The 20,124-nt window shown below is 44.2% G+C and overlaps 1 protein-coding gene across 1 annotated transcript; it reads left to right on the top strand.

Annotated features, from left to right (window-relative positions):
• Positions 1-431: 431 nt before the first annotated feature.
• On the top strand, positions 432-18,599 carry STEEP1 (STING1 ER exit protein 1). Its single transcript, XM_082681160.1, has 7 exons — positions 432-587; positions 3,724-3,841; positions 12,834-12,875; positions 15,112-15,250; positions 15,782-15,871; positions 16,688-16,780; positions 17,990-18,599. Exons 1-7 carry the CDS (start codon positions 464-466, stop codon positions 18,050-18,052), a joined length of 669 nt encoding a protein of 222 aa, XP_082537286.1. The 5' UTR covers positions 432-463; the 3' UTR covers positions 18,053-18,599.
• Positions 18,600-20,124: the final 1,525 nt, after the last annotated feature.

Below are 20,124 nucleotides of genomic sequence, written 5' to 3'. Positions count from 1 at the left end.
CTGCATCGGCAGGCGGACTCTCAACCACTGCGCCACCAGGGGAGCCCTAGATCTCAATTTTTAACATTCCTCTACTTCATTAGGTATTCATCCTGAATACAGCCAATCAAAATCATATTTAGAGGCACACCTAAACTCTGTATCATGCATATAAAGTGTAAATAGTTCTTTCTTATATCTAGTTATATATATATGTATATATGCATATACATACGTATACGTGTATAGAAATATAAATGAATAATTTAAATTATTAAGTGTCCCAAGTAAAGCAGTCCCAGAGAACTTAGGTCAGGTTCTGGGAGGCTCACGATGCATCTTAGCCTGATGGTACGGCCGGTAAGCTCACACAACTACTATGGACGCGTGACCAGCCTACGTAGGGGAGATTCGCTACGAGTGGATGACGTCATTTCTGCGCGACTCTTACTTTTGCCTTCATTTTCCGGTGCTGCTCTGAACTATGCCTAAAGTAGTTTCCCGGTCCGTAGTCTGCTCCGATACCCGGGATCGCGAGGAGTATGACGACGGCGAGAAGCCCCTTCACGTCTACTACTGTTTATGCGGCCAGATGGTCCTGGTGCTGGGTGAGTAGTCTGAAAGGAGCTAAACTTCGGGTTCTCGAGGGCGCATTTCCTCTGGCTGTGATCTGGCAGCCGAGTCTATGCGAGGATTTCCCGCTCCATCAAAATCCTCCGTACCCAGCCCGCCCCACTCCAGGGCAGCTTTTCGGTTTTCTGTTTAACCTTGTGATTCTGTATCCAGAACTCTCTCAAAACTAAATTCCTCTTCCATAAAAAATATACTCACTCTCCTCCCACTCTGCGTCTAGAAACTTTGTAACCTTTCTGCCGGATACAAGTATATTGTAACAGCTCTGATGTTACATGAAAATAACCTCCTACCCGCATTGATCCTACATTCTCCTCCAGCTATAACCTCATTTCTTTGCTTCTTTTATAGCAAAACTTCTAAAAAGAATTACCTATATGGGCTGTCTCTGCATCCTCACTTCCCATTCCTTCTTGCCCTCACTTCAAGCAGGCTTTCCTTCTCACCTCACCATCCAAATCATATTTGTCAAAGTTACTAACGAACGTGTTACCAGTTCCAGTGGTCAATTATCAGTGCTCATTTAAATCCCCTCTCAGTGGCATTTGACAGATGATCACTCCATCCTTCTTGAAACCCTTCATTTGCATCCAAGACTCCACACTTTACTGATTTTTCTCCTACCTTGATTTCCCCCCTCTCAGTGTCTGGCTCCTTTTTTTTTTTTTTTTTGGTGGTACGCGGGCCTCTCACTGTTGTGGCCTCTCCCGTTGCAGAGCACAGGCTCCGGACGCGCAGGCTCCGGACGCGCAGGCTCAGCGGCCATGGCTCACGGGCCCAGCCGCTCCGCGGCATGTGGGATCCTCCCGGACCGGGGCACGAACCAGTGTCCCCTGCATCGGCAGGCGGACTCTCAACCACTGCACCACCAGGGAAGCCCTTGGCTCCTTTTTCTGTCTCAGACTTTTAGGCATTGCACGGCCCTACGGCTCAGTCCTCTCATCTGTTCTCAATCTGTACTCACTCCTTAGGCAATCTCAACCATTCCCAAGCTTTAAATACCTTTTTTATGCTGATGACTCCCAAATGTTCCTCTTTAACCTGAACCTCTTCTCAAACTCCAGCTGCCTACTCAGCGTCTCCATTTGGATGTCTAATGGACCACTTAAAGAGACCGTGTTCTCACAACACTGTAAATCAACTATACTTAAATAAAATTTTTATTAAAATTAAAAAAAGAGAGAGAGGGAGACCATGTTCAAAATTAACTTCATGGGGCTTCCCTGGTGGCGCAGTGGTTGGGATTCCGCCTGCCGACGCAGGGGACGCGGGTTCGTGCCCCGGTCTGGGAAGATCCCATATGCCGCGGAGCGGCTGGGCCCGTGAGCCATGGCCGCTGAGCCTGCGCGTCTGGATGACTGTGCTCTGCAACTGGAGAGGCCACAACAGTGAAAGGCCCGCATACCGCAAAAAAAAAAAAAAAAAAAAATAACTTCATGATCTCCTACTTTCTTGCTCTCCACTGTACCTCTCCGACTTCCCTATCACAGTCAGTGGTACCACTCTTCACAGAGTATCTCAGAATCATTCTTGACTTCTCCATCCAGTCCATCAACAAATTCTGCAGGTGCTTCCTTGAAAATCTATCTAGAATCTACTTTTTACCACCTCCATTTCTCCAAGCCACCACCATCCCTCACCTGGATTGCCACAGTAGTCTCTTGCTCACCACTCTTTGTCCCCAGAGTCCTGTTCCAAACCAGTGTTTTCCTGCAATGCCAAGAATAAGACCAAAGTCCATAACGAGACCCTGTGTGATCAGACCTCCAGCTACCTCTCAGATTTCATCTCCTAACACTCTTCCCCTTGCTCACTGCACTCCAGCTACAGCGGCCTTTTTGATTTTTCTGTCTTGTCAAAATGTTCCTGCCTGCAGGGCCTTTGGGATCGGTATTTCTTCTGCCTCAAACCCTTTCCCCTCCATGCCCCCTTACTTCATTCAGGTCTCTGCTGAAATGTCACTTCCTTGGAGAACCCTTCCGTGACTACCTTATCTAAAATAGCACCCCGTCACTCTTTGTCCTCTTACCGTGCCTGATTTTTCTGGGTGGCACTTATCACTATCTGGATCACTGTGCATCCTCTTAATATCTTGTCTAACTTTTTTTATTAGCACTTATCATTATCCAAGATCATGTTATATAATTATTAATTTGAAAATTTCTGCCTCCTCTGCTGGCCCGTAAACTTCATCAGGTCGGGGTCTTTGTCTGCTCTGTTCTTTGCTGAATCTTTAGCACAGTGTTCCAACTGTGCCTGGTACATAGAAGGCCCTCCCGTATTTACTGAGTAAATGAATTCCCTTTTGATCACTTAGAGATGGGTCTGAATTCTTGTTCTGCTTCCTATTAAATGCGTGGCCGATCTCTTAGCCTTCCTAATCCTCAATTCCCTTACCTTTAAGCTAGGAATAGTAAATGTCTACTCCGGCAGGTCGTTGAGAAGAGTCACGAGCTGATGTGCAAACTGCCTCATGCTAACTCCCCTCTCCACCTCCTCCATGAATCTGCAATCACTCTGATCACTTGACTTCTCTGTCATCCTTTAGGTACTTAATTTGCATTGTATCAATTTTCCGTCTGCTTTATACCTGTACCTAATTTATTTCCTGTATGTTTTCATTGTTTTTGGATCAGAACTCCCCTAACTGGGATGGATCATTCACATACCATATATATAATAGCATACCGCCTACCCACTCTCTCCTTTCCGAAGCACTTATCCAACTTTTCCAATCAATGCCTTCCTCATAGGCATTCCAGGACGCTTGATCGTCTCTTCTCATTCTAATGCATTACAGCACAAGCCAAGTGTACCAGGATCAGAAATACTCATAGAAAACTTGAATTGCAGTGCTGGGAAGGACTTTTGAGATAATATAATCAAGTAAGGAGAAAGAGCCCTAGAGAGGAAGTGATTAGCCAGAGCTGGGGCTAAAATCCAGGTGTCCTGACACCAAGTCATTTTTAGTTGGAACATTCAATAATAGGCTTCAATAGGTGTGATAATTATAGTAAAAATTAAAGTGCTAAGGGCTCCACTGAAAGCTTCTGATTGCCTCAGGGTATTTTTCAGTGGCTCTCGTGACCAAATCTTTCTCCATTCCGTCAGACTGTCAGTTGGAGAAATTGCCCATGAGGCCCCGGGATCGGTCCCGTGTGATTGATGCTGCCAAACACGCCCACAAGTTTTGTAACACAGAAGACGAGGAGACTATGTATCTTCGGAGGTAAGAGGTTGATGTTCTCTGTCTAGGATTTCCTGGTTGTCTTGGGGTCTAGTTCTGAGGAGTAGAAATACCCCATCTAGTGTGGACCAGGTCATCCATTTGGGGCCCAGTACTTTGACATTTGTGGTGGGTCTCTAACTTCTGTTAATGTAGCCGTATCTTTATTGTGCTTTGTTGAAGTGGTGCTGAGATGTGATTCTGTTGCCATTTGATAGCTGTAATTTGGGGTTTTTGCAAGTAGAATGAGTTCGTTCAACCTGTAATCTCCAGCACACCAGGTGCCGGGCACTGAGCTAGGGACTGGATCAGCAAAGATAAATAAGGCACTGTCCTTATATACCATGAAAGAGCTCATGGCTCAGTGAGGGAACAGATTACCTATTGTGATATGATAAAATTCTGGTGTGGTGAACAGAAGCCTATGGGAAAACAGACAGCAGCAGATCATCTTGCCTGAATAGTGGTCAAGAAGGATACCAGAAGATGGTAGCATTTGTGTTTGGCCTTGAACTAGGATTTCACCAAGTAGATGGAGGAGCATTCCAGGTGGAGGGACTCTGGAAGCATTAAAAGCATCAAATATGGTGTGCCTGGGAAATTTAAGTAGTCCCTTGTGGCTAGAGCCTAAGTTACTTTACAGGAAGGGGTTCATGCATCCTGGGGTGAGGACAGAGTAGAATGCTAAAGTAGACAAGTTTGGACTTTATCTTTAGGCAATAGCCATCTTCTTTTTTTAAGTAGAGGAGTGACACGGTTAGATCTGTTTTAGATTTGGGAGTCCTTGGTGTATATGGGGAGTTGAAACCTGGGAAGGGATACAGTTACATGGAAAGTGTGTGGAGCAAGAAGAGAGGATTGAAGACATAATCCTGGGAAACATTGATGTTTGAAAAGCAGACAAAATAATTGGAACATAACCAGGAGAACCTGGTGATGTGGAAAACAGGAGAGGAGAGAATTTCAAGAAGTGAGGGAAGGGGATGGTCATCAACAGGTGCCAAATGCCACAGAGACGTCATCCTGCTCTAAGTCCAGTCATTCATTCAGCAAATGTTTCATTTATTGAGCTCCTACTGTGTGCCAGGTACTGTCCTAAAAGTCTGGGATATACTAGTATATTAGTTTGTTAGGGCTGCTATAACAAAGTACCATAAACTAGGCGGCTTAAAACAACAGAAATGAATTGTCTCACAGTTCTAGAGGCTGGAATCTGAGATTACTGTGTCGGTAGGGCCATGCTGTCTCTGAAGGTTCTAGGGGAGGAGCCTTCCTTGCCCCTGCCTAGCTTCTGGTGTTTGCCGGCAGTCCTTGACGTTTCTTGACTTGTAGGTGCATCACTCTAGCCTCTGTCTGCATCATTGTATGGCTTTTTCCCTGTGTTTCTGTCTCTGTGTTTCTTCTCTTCTTATAAGGACGCGAGTTATATTAAATTAAGGGAACATTCTGCTCATCTCTGTGACCTCATCTTAACTAATTATATCTGCAATGACCCTCTTTTCAAATAAGGTCACACTCTGAGGTTCCTGGAAGGACATAACTTTTTAAGGGACACTATCCAAACCAGTACAACCAGTAAACAAGCAAAGAACCTTGCCTGTACAGAGCTTATATTCTAGTGTTGAATCGGAAAAAGCTACAGGCTGACATCTAGCTATGTTTATTTAAGAAACCAAACTGTTATCAGCCCACACTAATGAAAACAGTTAGAAACTATTGCTAGGCGACATTCAGTACCAAATCAGGCACCACTGTGACAACTGGGCTTCTAGAATTATGTAGTTGAAGAGAAAATTGCTTATATACAGGATACAAGTGGGGACACAGATTATAAAACATATGAAATTCACAAAGGAAGGCCCTCCAGGTAACATTGGGGAAGTCCTCCATTGTGGTATATAGGAAGGTTTATAAATAACACGCCCTATCTAAAGCTAATCCATTCTCTTGTGCTTTTTCTCCCTCTATTAACCTTTATTTAGGTTTCTGATTTTGAAAATTCTCAACTGACTGTCTTTAGGATTGCTAAAATATTTATTACATACGTCATAATTATATATAACACTTCTAGATAATATGTATTAAATGTATATATATTAGTTAATACAGAAAGTAATCTAACAACACAACTAGGCCACAGGCTCCTATGGCACTATAAGGCAGATGCCGTCACCTGTAGGCCAGAAGACTGGGAGGCCCTAGGCGGAAGTGGCAACCCTGGAATCCAGTCAGCCTGATCCTGGAAGTGAGCCAGATTTGGGCCAGCCTTAGTGCCAGGTGTTGCACAGGCCGGTGACCTCTGACCAAGTGACTCTGTTGGGCCACAGAGTTCTCAGAGTTTACCCACAAGGCATGGTAGACTTCCCCCTTGGTTGACATGGTTCCTGCTCTAATCTTGAACTGTCTTTCCAAGGGCCCACTTTAGCATGCTCCTTTCTTATCAGGGGTGAAATTTCAGTCTGATCTTACCCCTCCTATTCTTTAGCCAGATGAGTGTGGGAGCCCCAGTTACTGAAAATATGGCAGTCTGCCTAATGCGTGCCCTGGAGCCTGTCACTTTCCACCTCCAAGTCTTCCATTCTAAAGTACCTCTCCTTTGACTCTGTTGTTCCCTGGTACCTTCCCTCCCTCATCCATTGCTTCCCCAGTTACCCATCCAGTGGGTGCTTTTCTGTCTGGATCTTTGTTGGCCATATGCCTCCCTTGATGCTGTCTCCTTCCTTGACTTCTGTGAAGCTACTCTTGTGATTCTCCTTCTACTTCTTTGGCTTTCTCAGTCTTCTGGATTCTTCTTCCTGCCCCTTAAATGTTGGCATTCCCCAGGGTTCTGACCTTGATTTTATCCCCTCTCTCTCTGTACTCTCCTTGGCCATCCTCACCACCTCTTGTGGCATCAGTTACGCTTATATGCTGATGACTCACAAAATCTAGATCTGCCTCCGTTTCTCTCTTGTGCCCAGAACTGTATATCTAACTACCTATTCTACCTCTTCACCTGATGTTCTACCTCAGATACAGCATGACTAAAGCCAAACTCATTTCTCTAACGTGGAAAATCCCACAGATTGGTTCACTCAGCACCACTCCAACTCTCTTCTATTTTACCTGCCTATATACCAGTGTCTGTAAAGATAGGGCACATATTCCAGCTTCTCCCCACTCCAAAAACCCCCTAAGATTCTGAACGTGACTTAGCTTTTGCCAAGTAAAATGGACAGAAGTAGAAGTTGTTGGGTGGGGCTTCCAAGGAAAGTCCTTTTTACTCTTCTCATTCCTTCCTGCTTTTTGGAAAACGGGCGTGATAATTGGAGCACCAGCAGCCATCCTGGGACTAGAAAGGGAAGGCCACAAGGATTGCAGAGTTTTTGCCATGCTATCCTTGGGTCTCAACCATTACCAGGAACCGCCTTCCTCTACACTTATTTTACATGAGAAGAAACTCTTGTGTTGAAGCCACTGCAGTCAGGTCTCTGAAGGTGTCAGCTAAACACAATTCCTTCTTTTTCCTCCTCCTACGATGACATCACCATTCACGCAGTGGCCCGGGGCAGAAATCTGGGAGCCAGTCCTGTCTTTGTCTCATCCATCCCTGCCCCCCACCATCCCCTGCACACATCCAGTCACTCACCACGTACTGTCGATTCTACCTTCTAGTCTGTCTTGTGGCTGCCTCCTCCTGTTCAGCCCAGCCACACTGCCATCATTCTGGTACCCAACAACACTTGCTTGGGCTATCGAAGTGTCCTCTTACCTCCCCCCCCCCCCCCCGCTCTCCTCCAGACTATCGTCTACTGCCTGAATGATCTCACATGCACGTGATGTCAGTTTCCTGCTTCAGATCTTTCAGTGACTCTTCATCACCTACAGCAGTGCCTTTCAAACGTTTTTAAGCAATGAATCCTTTCTTCAAATGAAATTTTTACCAGAAGTATAAATAAGCAAGAAGCTTCTCTGATTGGGGAAGAGTTGAGCCCAACCCATTAAGGACTTCTCCCCTTTCTCCTATCCGATTTCATTTAGGGATCATTGTGGAGCGCAATTTAAAAAATCCTGGCTAGCAGGATAAAATCCAAGTCTGAAGGCTCTCTATGATCTGGCCCTAGCCTACCTGTTCATCCTCATCTCCTGGTATTCCTATGGTTTTTTGTTGTTGTTGTTTGTTTTTTTGAACAGCAAACATTGATCATCTCATATAGTTTCTGTGGGTCAGGAACTTAAGAACAGCTTAGCTGGATGGCCTCTCATGAGGCTGTGGTTAAGAGGTCGACCATGGGTGCAGTTATTTGAAGTCTTTAATTAGGGCTGGATGTTCCACTTCCAAGGTGGTTCACTCACATGGTTGGCAGCTGAGTGCTAACTGTTGGGAAGAAGCATTAGTTCCTTAGAACAAGGATCTTCCATAGGGCTGCTTGAGTATCCTCGTAACATGGCAGCTGGCTTCCCACAGTGTGAGTAATCCAAGAGAGAGCGAGTTGGAAGCTATAATGTCTTTTATGACCAAGACTCAGAAGTTACACACCATCACTTCTTCAGTGTCTTATTGGTGTCACAAGTCAGCTGTGTTCATTGTGGGAGGGCATTATACAAGGATTATTGACTTTATTATGTCAATACCAGGGGGCAAGAATCATTGGGGCCATCTTAGATGCTGCTACCACAACCAGGAAGAATGTTTTATTTTGTCTTTGGCCTTTCCTATCTCACATATTCCTGGAGATTAAGGACAAGAAAGAAAATCAAGGTCCATTAAGTCTAAATATCTAGCTCCTATTAATCACTTCTTTATAATTGTACCACTTAAAACCCTTGTCTTATTTGTATTAGAGTCTCCATATCTCAAGAAGATGAACATTTTTTCTTTTTTGGCTGTGCCATGCGGCTTGCGGGATCTTAGTTCCCCGACCAGGGATTGAACCCATGGCCTCTGCAGTGGAAGCATGGAGTCCCAACCACTGGACAGCCAGGGAAGTCCCTGTAGCTTTTTGTGTCTGGCATCTTCCGTTTAGTATATTTTCAAGATTCATCCATGTGTAGAATGACTCAATAAATCATTCTTTTTTTTTTTTCGCTGCTTTGGGTCTTCGTTGCTGCGCATGGGCTTTCTCTAGTTGCAGCCAGCAGGGGCTACTCTTTGTTGCAGTGTGCGTGCTTCTCATTGCGGTGGCTTCTCTTGTTGCGGAGCACAGGCTCTAGGCTCGCAGGCTCAGTAGTTGTGGCACATGGGCTTAGTTGCTTCACGGCATGTGGGATCTTCCCGGACCAGGGCTCGAACCCGTGTCCCCTGCATTGGCAGGCAGATTCTTAACCACTGCGCCACTAGGGAAGCCCCATCATTCCTCTTTATGGGTGAATAATATTCCATTGTATGGATACACCACGTTTTGTTTATCCATTCATCAGTTGATGGACATTTGGGCTTTCATTTATTTATTTATTTATTTTTGGCTGTGTTGGGTCTCCGTTGCTGTGCACAGGCTTTCTCTAGTTGCTGCAAATGGGGGCTACTCTTCATTGTGGTGCACGGGCTTCTCATTGTGGTGGCTTCTCTTGTTGCAGAGCACGGGCTCTAGGTGCACGGGCTTCAGTAGTTGTGGCTCACGGGCTCAGTAGTTGTGGCGCACGGGCTTAGTTGCTCCGTGGCATGTGGATCTTCCTGGACCAGGGCTCGAACCCATGTCCCCTGCATTGGCAGGCGAATTCTTAACCATTGTGCCACCAGGGAAGTCCTGTGTTGTTGTTTTTTTTAACTAACTTTTTAAAGTATTATGGCTAATGCTGCTGTAAACATTTGTGTACAAGTTTTTGTGTGAACATGCTTTTGCTTCTCATGTATGAGTTGCTGGATCATATGGTAACTCTGTGTTTAACCTTTTGAGGACCTTGTAGAGTGGTTTCAGAAGGAGTTGCACCATTTTACATTCTTGCCAGTAGTATATGAGGGTTCCTGTTTCTCCACATCCTTGCCAGTAATTGTTATTGTCTGCCTTTTTTTTTTTTTTTTTTTTTTTTTTTGCGGTACGCGGGCCTCTCACTGCTGCGGCCTCCCCCGTTGCGGAGCACAGGCTCCGGACGCGCAGGCTCAGCAGCCATGGCTCACGGGCCCAGCCGCTCCACGGCATGTGGGATCTTCCCGGAGTGGGGCATGAACCCGTGTCCCCTGCATCGGCAGGCGGACTCTCAGCCACTGCGCCACCAGGGAAGCCCTATTGTCTGCCTTTTTGATATAGCTATCCTAGTGTGTATGAGATGGTATCATTGTGATTTTGATTTGCATTTCCCTGATGGCTAATGATGTTGAGCTTTTCATGTCCCTATTGGTCATTTATGTATCTTCTTTGGAGAAATGTCTAGTCAAATTCTGTGTCCATTTTTGGGCTTCCCTGGTGGGGTAGTGGTTAAGAACCTGCCTGCCAATGCAGAGGACATGGGTTCGAGCCCTGGTCTGGGAGGATCCCACATGCCGCAGAACAACTAAGCCCATGCGCCACAACTACTGAGCCTGCGCTCTAGAGCCCGCGAGCCACAACTACTGAAGCCTGCGCGCCTAGAGCCCATGCTTCGCAACAAGGGAAGCCATTGCAATAAGAACCCCGCGCACCGCAATGAAGAGTAGGCCCCGCTTGCTGCGACTAGAGAAAGCCTGCGCACAGCTACAAAGACCCAACACAGCCAAAAATAAATAAATAAAATAAATAAAGTTAAAAAAATTCTTTGTCCATTTTTTAAATGGAGTATTTGTGTTTTTTATTGTTGTAAGAATTTTTTATTATGGATACTAGTCCCTTATCAGATATATGATTTACAAATATTTTTTCCCATTCTGTGGGTTGCCTTTTCACTTTCTTGATGGTATTCCTGGAAGCACAAAAGTTTTTCATTTTAATTGTCCCATTTATCTATTTTTTCTTTGATTGCTTGTGCTGTAGGTATCATATTTTTAAAACCATTGCCTGATCTAAGGTCTTGAAGATTTATACTTATGTATTCTAACAGTTTTATAGGTTTGATTGTTACTTTTTTTTTTTTTTTTTTTTTGCTGCGCCTTGGTATGTGGGATCTTAGTTCCCCGACCAGGGATCGAACCCACACCCCCTGCACTGGAAGCACAGGGTCTTAACCATTGGACCACCAGGGAAGTCCCAGTTCTTACCTTTAAATCATTCATCCATTTTGAGTTAATTTTTAAATTTTTTGTTTATTTATTTTTTGGCCATGCCACACAGCTTGTGGGATCTTAGTTCCCTGACCTGGGATCAAACCTGGGCCCCCTGCAGTGGAAAAGTGCAGAGCCCTAACCACTGGACCACCAGGGAACGCCCCATTTTGAGTTAATTTTTGTACATAGTTGTGAGGTAGGGATCTAAATTAATCCTTTTGTGTGTGGATATCCAGTTATCCCGGTACTATTTATTGAAAGACTATTCTTTCCCCCATTGAATGGTCTTGGCACCACTGAAAATAAATTAACCATATATGTATGGGTTTATTGTGGACTCTCAGTTCTGTTCCATTGATCTATATGTCTGTCCTTATGCCAGTACCACCCTGTCTTGATTACTGTGGCTTTGTATTAAGTTTTGAAATTATATACGAGTCCACCAACTTTGTTCTTCTTCAAGACTGTTTTGTCTGCTCTGGATTCCTTACGATTCCATGTGAATTTGAGGATCAGCTTGTCAATTTCTGCAAAAAAACCAGCTGGGATTTTGATAGGGATTGTGTTGAAGTTGTAGATTCATTTGGAAAGTATTGCCATCTTAACAATATTAAGTCTTCAATCCATGAACATGAAGTGTCATTCCATTTACTTAGGTCTTTAATTTCTTTCAGTGATGTTTTGTAGTTTTCAGTGCAAAAGTTATGCACTTCCTTTGTTAAATTTATTCCTAAGTATTTTATTCTTTTTGATGCTATTGTAACTGGACTTGTTTCCTTAACTTCATTTTTGGATTGTTCATTTCTAGTGTATAGGACTACCATTAATTTGTGAATATTGATCTTATATCCTGCAGCTTTACTAAACTTGTTTATTAGTCCTAATAGTGTGTGTGTGTGTGTGTGTGTGTGTGTGTGTGTGTGTGTATGCTTTAGGGTTTCTATATATAAGATTATATCCTCTGCAAATAGACATGGTTTTACTTTTTCCCTTCCAATCTGGATGCTTTTTATTTCTTTTTCTTGCCTAATTGCCCTGGCTAGAACTTCCAGTGCAGTGTTGAATAGAAGTGTTGAGAGTGGATATCCCTGTCTTCTTCCTGATCTTAGAGGGAAAGTTTTCAGTTTTTCACCATTAAATATGATGTTAGTTTATGTGGCTTAGTAGATGTGAATTTTTCATAGATGCCCCTTATAAGGTAGAGGAAGTTCCCTTCTATTTCTAGTATATTGAAGGGGCTTTGAATTTTGTCAGATGCTTTTTATGCATCTGTTAAGATGATCATGTGTGTTTTCTCTTTTATTCTATTATTATAGTGTATCGCATTGATTGATTTTTTTTTTTGTATGTTGCACCAATCTTGCATTCCTGGGATAAATTCCACTTGGCAATGTGGTATAAACCTTCTTTATATGTTGCTTGATTCAGTTTTGCCTGTATTTTTTAAAATTTTTATTTATTTATTTTATTTTTGGCTGTGTTGGGTCTTCGTTTCTGTGCGAGGGCTTTCACTAGTTGTGGCAAGCGGGGGCCACTCTTCATCGCGGCGCGCGGGCCTCTCACTATCATGGCCTCTCTTGTTGCGGAGCACAGGCTTCAGAGGCGCAGGCTCAGTAGTTGTGGCTCACGGGCCTAGTTGCTCCATGGCATGTGGGATCTTCCCAGACCAGGGCTCGAACCCGTGTCCCCTGCATTAGCAGGCAAATTCTCAACCACTGCGCCACCAGAGAAGCCCAAGGATAACTTTTGAAAAGCCCTTTTAGCATTTGAAGTAGTGAGCTTGGTAGGTTATGAGATTTGTTTGTATCTTTTTTTTTTTAACTTCCATTTTCTGTGCAGGCCTGAAGGCATTGAACGACAGTACAGGAAGAAATGTGCAAAGTAAGTATTAACAGTGTGGGTTTCTCCGAGAATAAGTAAGTAGAGGCAATGATGTGTTAGGAAAAGAATCATTTGGAGACAATTCTCTGTTATATCTTTATCCCTATAATCTTACCTGCCTTCAAACTTCAGTTATGCAAATACCAATATGCTTCTTAAAGAGGTGCAACTGACCAAGTTACATCTCTGACCAGCTGGCCACAAAAATGGGTTTTTAAGCATAGTATTATTTTTTTCACTGAGGTGTAACTTATATATAATAAAATTTGCCCTTCCTAAGTGTACAGTTTGATGAGTGTTGACAGAAGTACAGAGCCATGTAACGTCACCACTCCTGTGACATAGACGTTTCCAGTGCTCCTTTGCAATCAGTCTCCTTCCTCACCCCTCCCCTCGCCAGCACTGATCTGCCTTCTGTTACCGTGGTTTTACCTTTTCTAAAATGTGATGTAAATTCTACAGTACGTGTTCTACTACATACAATGTGTATCTCTTACATCTGGTTTCTTTCATGTTGCATGATGCTTTGGGGATTCATCTGAGTTGTTATGTGTATCAGTAATTTGTTCCTCTTTATCGCTGAGTAGTAGTCATTGCACCACAGTTTGTTTAACCATTGACCTGTTGAAGGGCATTTGAGTTGTTAATGGCTTTGGCTATTATAAATAAAGCTGCTATGAACATTCTAGTATAAATCTTGTGGGAACATGTGTTTTCTCTTGGAGTGGAGTTGTTGGGTCATATGGTAAATGTAACATAGTGTAATTTTTTTTGATATTTTTTATTTGTTTTGGTTGCACCGGGTCTTAGTTGTGGCAGGCAGCCTCCTTAGTTGTGGCACGCGGGCTCCTTAGTTGTGCCATGTAAACTCTTAGTTGCAGCCTGCATTTGGGATCTAGTTCCCTGATCAGGGATTGAACCCGGGCCTCCTGCATTAGGAGCGCAGAGTCTTAACCACTGTGCCACCAGGGAAATCCCCACATAGTGTAATTTAATCCAAACTTATTTATAAAGTCTGTTATAGGACTACAGACCCAAGAACTTTAGAGACTATTATTTAAAGATATATATGATTTCCAGCTTTAGGTTGTTAACAGTGAGAATATTAAACTATAATAAGTTTAATCTTGTTGATGAATTACAGTTCAGTCTTGGCTCTCAGAAGACTCAGACTAGAATTAAAGCAGGGAAGTGGCTAGGAAGGCATTTTAGTTTACAGCCACATTAGGTTTGTTAGACTACTTTAATCATATCTTATGGGTATGGGTCTACTTCACTTAGCTGAAGAAGTATAATAGAAGTGAGCAACCAGGACTTCCCTGGTGGCGCAGTGGTTAAGAATCCGCCTGCCAATGTAGGGGACACGGGTTCGAGCCCTGTCTGGGAAGATCCCACATGCCACGGAGCAACTAAGCCCGTGCGCCACAACTACTGAGCCTGTGTGCCACAACTACTGAAGCCTGTGCACCTAGAGCCCATGCTCTGCAACAAGAGAAGCCACCGCAATAAGAAGCCCGCACACTGCGACGAAGAGTAACCCCCGCTCGCTGCAACTAGAGAAAGCCTGTGTGCAGCAACAAAGACTCAAAGCTGCCAAAAATAAATAAATAAATAAATTTTTTTAAAAAAGAAATGACCAACCAAAGAAAGCATGACGATTGCTACAGAGCTTAGTTGGCAGACCACTGCAGTGGAGCCTTTATGCTCCTTCTTTTTTTAAAATAATTAATTAATTAATTTTTATTTTTGGCTGAGAGGGGTCTTTGTTGCTGCACGCGGGCTTTCTCTAGTTGCGGCGAGCGGGGGCTGCTCTTCGTTGCAGTGCGCAGGCCTCTCATTGTGGTGGCTTCTCTTGCTGTGGAGCACGGGGTCTAGGCACTTGGGCTTCAGTAGTTGTAACACGCGGGCTCAGTAGTTGTGGCTCGCGGGCTCTAGAGCACAGGCACAGTAGTTGTGGTGCACGGGCTTAGTTGCTCCGCGGCATGTGGGATCTTCCCGGACCAGGGTTCAAACCCGTGTCCCCTGCATTGGGAGGCGAATTCTTAACCACTCTGCCACCAGAGGAGCCCAACGGTCAGTGATTCTTATCAAGTAGTTTTGGGAAACACTGGGAAGAGCTAATCATCAGTTTCTGCCACAAACACAAATATTCCCAGAGTCTAAGCACACTTTGTGAAGCGCCGTTTTGGGGATTTGCATTCTGAGGCCTCCCTGAGATTCACTGTTCTGTTTGCAGGTGCGGGCTGCCACTCTTCTACCAGTCCCAACCGAAGAATGCTCCTGTGACCTTCATTGTGGATGGAGCAGTAGTCAAGTTTGGCCAGGGTTTTGGGAAGACGAACATATATACTCAGAAACAAGAGCCTCCTAAGAAAGTAATTATCACTGAAGGAGACAGATGGGTTAATACAGCTACAGATTTAGCCCTACAATTTTAAAGAAGATTATGGTGCATGAGAAACTGCCCTTCATGAGCACTCTCTTTATTAAGAGAGAGCCATTTTTGTGTATAAGCAGGTGCTACAAACTTGTAACACCTATTGTGTGTTCTCTTTTCTTTCCTACATCTGCTCTATGAGCAAAGTTAGAAATTGTATGATTTTTATTCACATTTACTTCTTTTGAAATTTCTTCTTTTTCCAGTGTGAGCAATTAAACATTGAATGAATAAGGCTAGTCTTTAAATATACTTTTAAAAACCCTTGATGGCAAATACCAGAAAAATATAATGCAAATTAGAATATGGGCACTTTTAGATAGGCCAGCCTGTCCCAAGGAGGTCCCCTGCCCCCAGGAACCAGGCTTGTACACTTGCACACACCCACTCACACATACACACTCACACACACACGACTCACAGAACCTCTTGAGGTAAACTAGACTGATTCCTCTTCCTGCAACTCCAGGTGATGATGACGAAACGGACTAAAGACATGGGCAAGTTCAGCTCTGTCACTGTGTCTACTATTGATGAAGAGGAAGAGGAGATTGAGGCTGTAAGTGCTTCTGCTCTCAGGGGAATTGGAATGCGGGGCGGGGGGAGGGGGCTTTCCAACCAGAGCATTGAGTAACAGAATAACTAGGAACTTCAAGCTCGTAGATCTTGCTCTGCTACTAAGAAACGCTGTGATACCGGGCTGGTTCCTGTTTCCCTGGATCTCAGGGACATCTCTGTAAGATAAGGAGCAGGGAGTTGGACTAGATCAGTCTTTTTTTGTTTGTTTTTTGCGGTACGCGGGCCTCTCACTGCTGTGGCCTTTCCCGCTGCGGAGCACAGGCTCCGGACGCGCAGGCTCAGCGGCCATGGCTCACGGGCCCAGCCGCTCCGCGGCATGTGGGATCTTCCCGGACCGGGCCACGAACCCGTATCCCCTGCATCGGCAGGCGGACTCTCAACCACTGCGCTACCAGGGAAGCCCAGTCATTTTTTTCATACTGTTTTTTGAGATGCCTTAGGGGGCAAATCCCTCCTCATCCCTCTTCAGTTGAAAAACTACTGGGCTCAGCAATTTCAAGTCCCTTCCAGTCCAGCTCTGATGGTGTGGGAGTCTGTCCTTAGCAAGAGCAGCAATTACCTTTATGGTATTTCAGTATAATGATGTTTACAGAGAGATGTTATCTGTTACTTAAATGTGGTTTCGGTTGAAACCTGACTCTCCCGGATTATGGAAAAGCCGAAGAGTTGAAAGGGAGCAGAGTCTTGCCATTTCAGGAATAATTTCATAATTTGAGGAGTATAAACTTCTCCGGAGGTCTCTGTTGCTCCTCTTTGGTGAGACTGCTGGTCTAAGGGTGCTTCTTTCTTCCCTCAGAGAGAAGTTGCTGACTCGTATGCGCAGAATGCCAAGGTGATTGAGAAGCAGCTGGAGCGCAAAGGCATGAGTAAGAGGCGGCTGCAGGAGCTGGTGAGTGGCGGGGGCGGGGGCTGGCAGGCGCTGGGCTGGACTGTTTGGGTTCCTCGGTCTGAAAGACCCTGCGGCAGGCAGGGGAATCCTTTCAGAAGTCTGTCTGGGGTTATGGTGTGGCTGGCTGCCAGGTGTCTAACCGTGGGCCGTGGCTGTCAGTACATACCCTACTCTGGGATAGTGACCACAGGATCCAGGCCCCAAATGATAGTTCTTGTTAGCCAACCCTAACGAGAATGGTAAGTTAATCTGCTACTTGTGGTCCAAGGTCAGGAGTTCAAGATCGGGGCTATGGGTGCTCTCCCAGGGTATGAGGCATACAGTGGGGCTACATTGGGGCGCCAGGATTGGGGCTGGTCGCTACTTCTTAAAGCACTGCTTCCACCACCACTGTCTGCACTATCCCTAGGCTCTTTGTTGAGCACACACGTGTATATGTGATGGTGCCTATGTTTCTGTCTTCCTGGTAATAAGTTACTTATGATATTTCTTTGAAATCAGACATCCCAGCATTGGTGCCTCATCGAAAAGTATACCAGTCTATTCTACTGACTGTAGAGGAGTTTTTGGTGACAGAGGTAGTGGGTTTTGAGAGCTGCTTTACCTTGCCGTAGTGATCTAGAGCACTGCTTACCAAATTTTCTGAGGTGAAGGACCAGTGCTTGCTTCTTGTTTTAAAATTTGTCAAGAGTAGATTTGTAATTTATAAAATGCAATAAAAATGAATTTGCCTGAATTCTTCTTATGAGATGATTTTACTTTCTTATTGCTCTGTCAAATTGCTATAGAAGCTTCTAAATGCTTACTCTCAATTTTTGTGTGTATCTTCATGGACTGCACAACTTTAAGTAGCACTGTTCTAGAACAGTGTTCTTCCTCCTAGTCTGCCACAGATAGGATACTGATATGTCATGATATTGATTCCTCCAGTCCTTCAGGGGTCCTGGAGCTGTGGGATACCTACACTGATAGACCACAGCCCTGTGTGTTTACCCCGTTTTACCATACAGATATTATTATCTTCAATGTGTGTCATAACATCAGAAAGTTTGGAAAGCAGTTGCTAGAGTTTCATCACAATTTTAGAAACACGGTTCTAGTTTGTATACTAAATGAGCATGAGGGGATAGTGTTGGGGCAGTTAGAATAAGGCAGGAAAATCAGAATTTCATGTCATGTATCAGGACATATACTCTTCTTCCTTTCCAGGCTGAACTGGAAGCCAAGAAAGCGAAAATGAAGGGAACCTTGATTGACAACCAGTTCAAATAATCAGGACCTTTCTGTGAACCCAGACTGGAGGCAAGCATTTAGATGAGGAGGAAAAAGAGTGTTTTCTTGACTACATGGACTGGTTCCTACTTTTATGCCCCAGCAGAAGGCTTTACGTGTCCTCCAGTGATTCTCCTACATTCAGTGAGGTCTTTTTTTTTTTTTTTTCCCCGTTACGTGGGCCTCTCATTGTTGTGGCCTTTCCCATTGCAGAGCACAGGCTCCGGACGCGCAGGCTCAGCGGCCATGGCTCACGGGCCCAGCCGCTCCGTGGCATGTGGGATCCTCCCAGACCGGGGCACGAACCCGTGTCCCCTGCATCGGCAGGCGGACTCCCAACCACTGCGCCACCAGGGAAGCCCTCAGTGAGGTCTTTGAGTTCATCTGGCCTGCTTTCTAGAGATGGATTTTTCTCAATCTTTCTGTGTATAGGTCTTCTGTACTATTTTTTGTCCATTTGATATAAACTTCTTCATCTGTGTAGAAGCTCTGTGAATAGATCAGTGCTTCAGTGTGTCTAGTTTCTAAAGGAGCTATTCTTATTCCTTCTTCAAAGTTAATAAAATGTTTAAAGATTTTTGAAAAAAAAATAAAAGTAACATGAATTACATTTAAAGTTACAGCAAGCCAGATCCTTTTAAGTGGCTCTGTCTCTGTTCTTAGACTGGCAGGTACTGGCTAGGGTTTGAATCTCTCTACTGTCAGGGAAAATCCATAACAAGCCAGAATCTGCATAAAGTTTCCTTTACCTCAAATGTTACAACTCTAGGCACGCCAACCCTTATCAGATGTTGTACATGCAGAAGGAAAAGGCAGATTCAAGTGAGGGGGTAGGATAGCTCTGATCTGAATGAAAGTGGGGTCTTGGGAAGCAACCCAAGGGAGCTACCATCCTGTCAAGCAGCTAAGAGCGTGCTTCCATGTGTGGGCATGTGGGAGGGAGACATGGTAGAGTAAGAAATGACACCGACTCTAGGTCCAAGCACCTCACTACACATAACTCAATTTCGTTTCTTTTTATGGCTGAGTAATATTCCATTGTATCTATGTGCCACATCTTCTTTATCCATTCATCCGATGATGGACACGTAGGTTGCTTCCATGTCCTGGCTATTGTAAATAGAGCTGCCATGAACATTGTGGTACATGACTCTTTCTGAATTATGGTTTTCTCAGGGTATATGCCCAGTAGTGGGATTGTTGGGTCGTATGGTAGTTCTATTTGTAGTTTTTTAAGGAACCTCTATACTGCTCTCCATAGTGGCTGTATCAATTCACATTCCCACCAATAGTGCAAGAGGGTTCCCTTTTCTCCACACCCTCTCCAGCATTTATTGTTTCTAGATTTTTTGATGATGGCCATTCTGACTGGTGTGAGATGATATCTCATTGTAGTTTTGATTTGCATTTCTCTAATGATTAATGTTGTTGAGCATTCTTTCATGTGTTTGTTGGCAATCTGTATACCTACAGTCTGTCATACAGAGTGAAGTAAGTCAGAAAGAGAAAGACAAATACCGTATGCTAACACGTATATATGGAATCTAAGAAAAAAAAAGGTCATGAAGAACCTAGGGCTAAGACGGGAACAAAGACACAGACCTACTAGAGAATGGACTTGAGGATATGGGGAGGGGGAAGGGTAAGCTGTGACAAAGTGAGAGAGTGGCATGGACATATATACACTACCAAACGTAAGGTAGATAGCTAGTGGGAAGCAGCCGCATAGCACAGGGAGATCAGCTCGGTGCTTTGTGACCACCTAGAGGGGTGGGATAGGGAGGGTGGGAGGGAGGGAGATGCAAGAGGGAAGAGATATGGGAACATATGTATATGTATAACTGATTCACTTTGTCATAAAGCAGAAACTAACACACCATTGTAAAGCAATTATACCCCAATAAAGATGTTAAAAAAAAAGAAATGACACCGAGATAAACAAAAGTTATCTGTTGACTGTCTTTTATTTCACATCTGCTATTTGTGGAGGAGTGTCGTATACATAAATATTTAATGTCACACTGCTTCAGTGACATTAGTATGTAGTGTTTGTACCCATGTTTTTATCTGTT

Source organism: Grampus griseus (assembly GCF_964374135.1).
Source record: "Grampus griseus genome assembly, chromosome: X".
Classification (NCBI taxonomy): Eukaryota; Metazoa; Chordata; class Mammalia; order Artiodactyla; family Delphinidae; genus Grampus; species Grampus griseus.
Note: the sequence above shows the minus strand (reverse complement) of the source record. Positions and strands in the feature narration are given on the sequence as shown.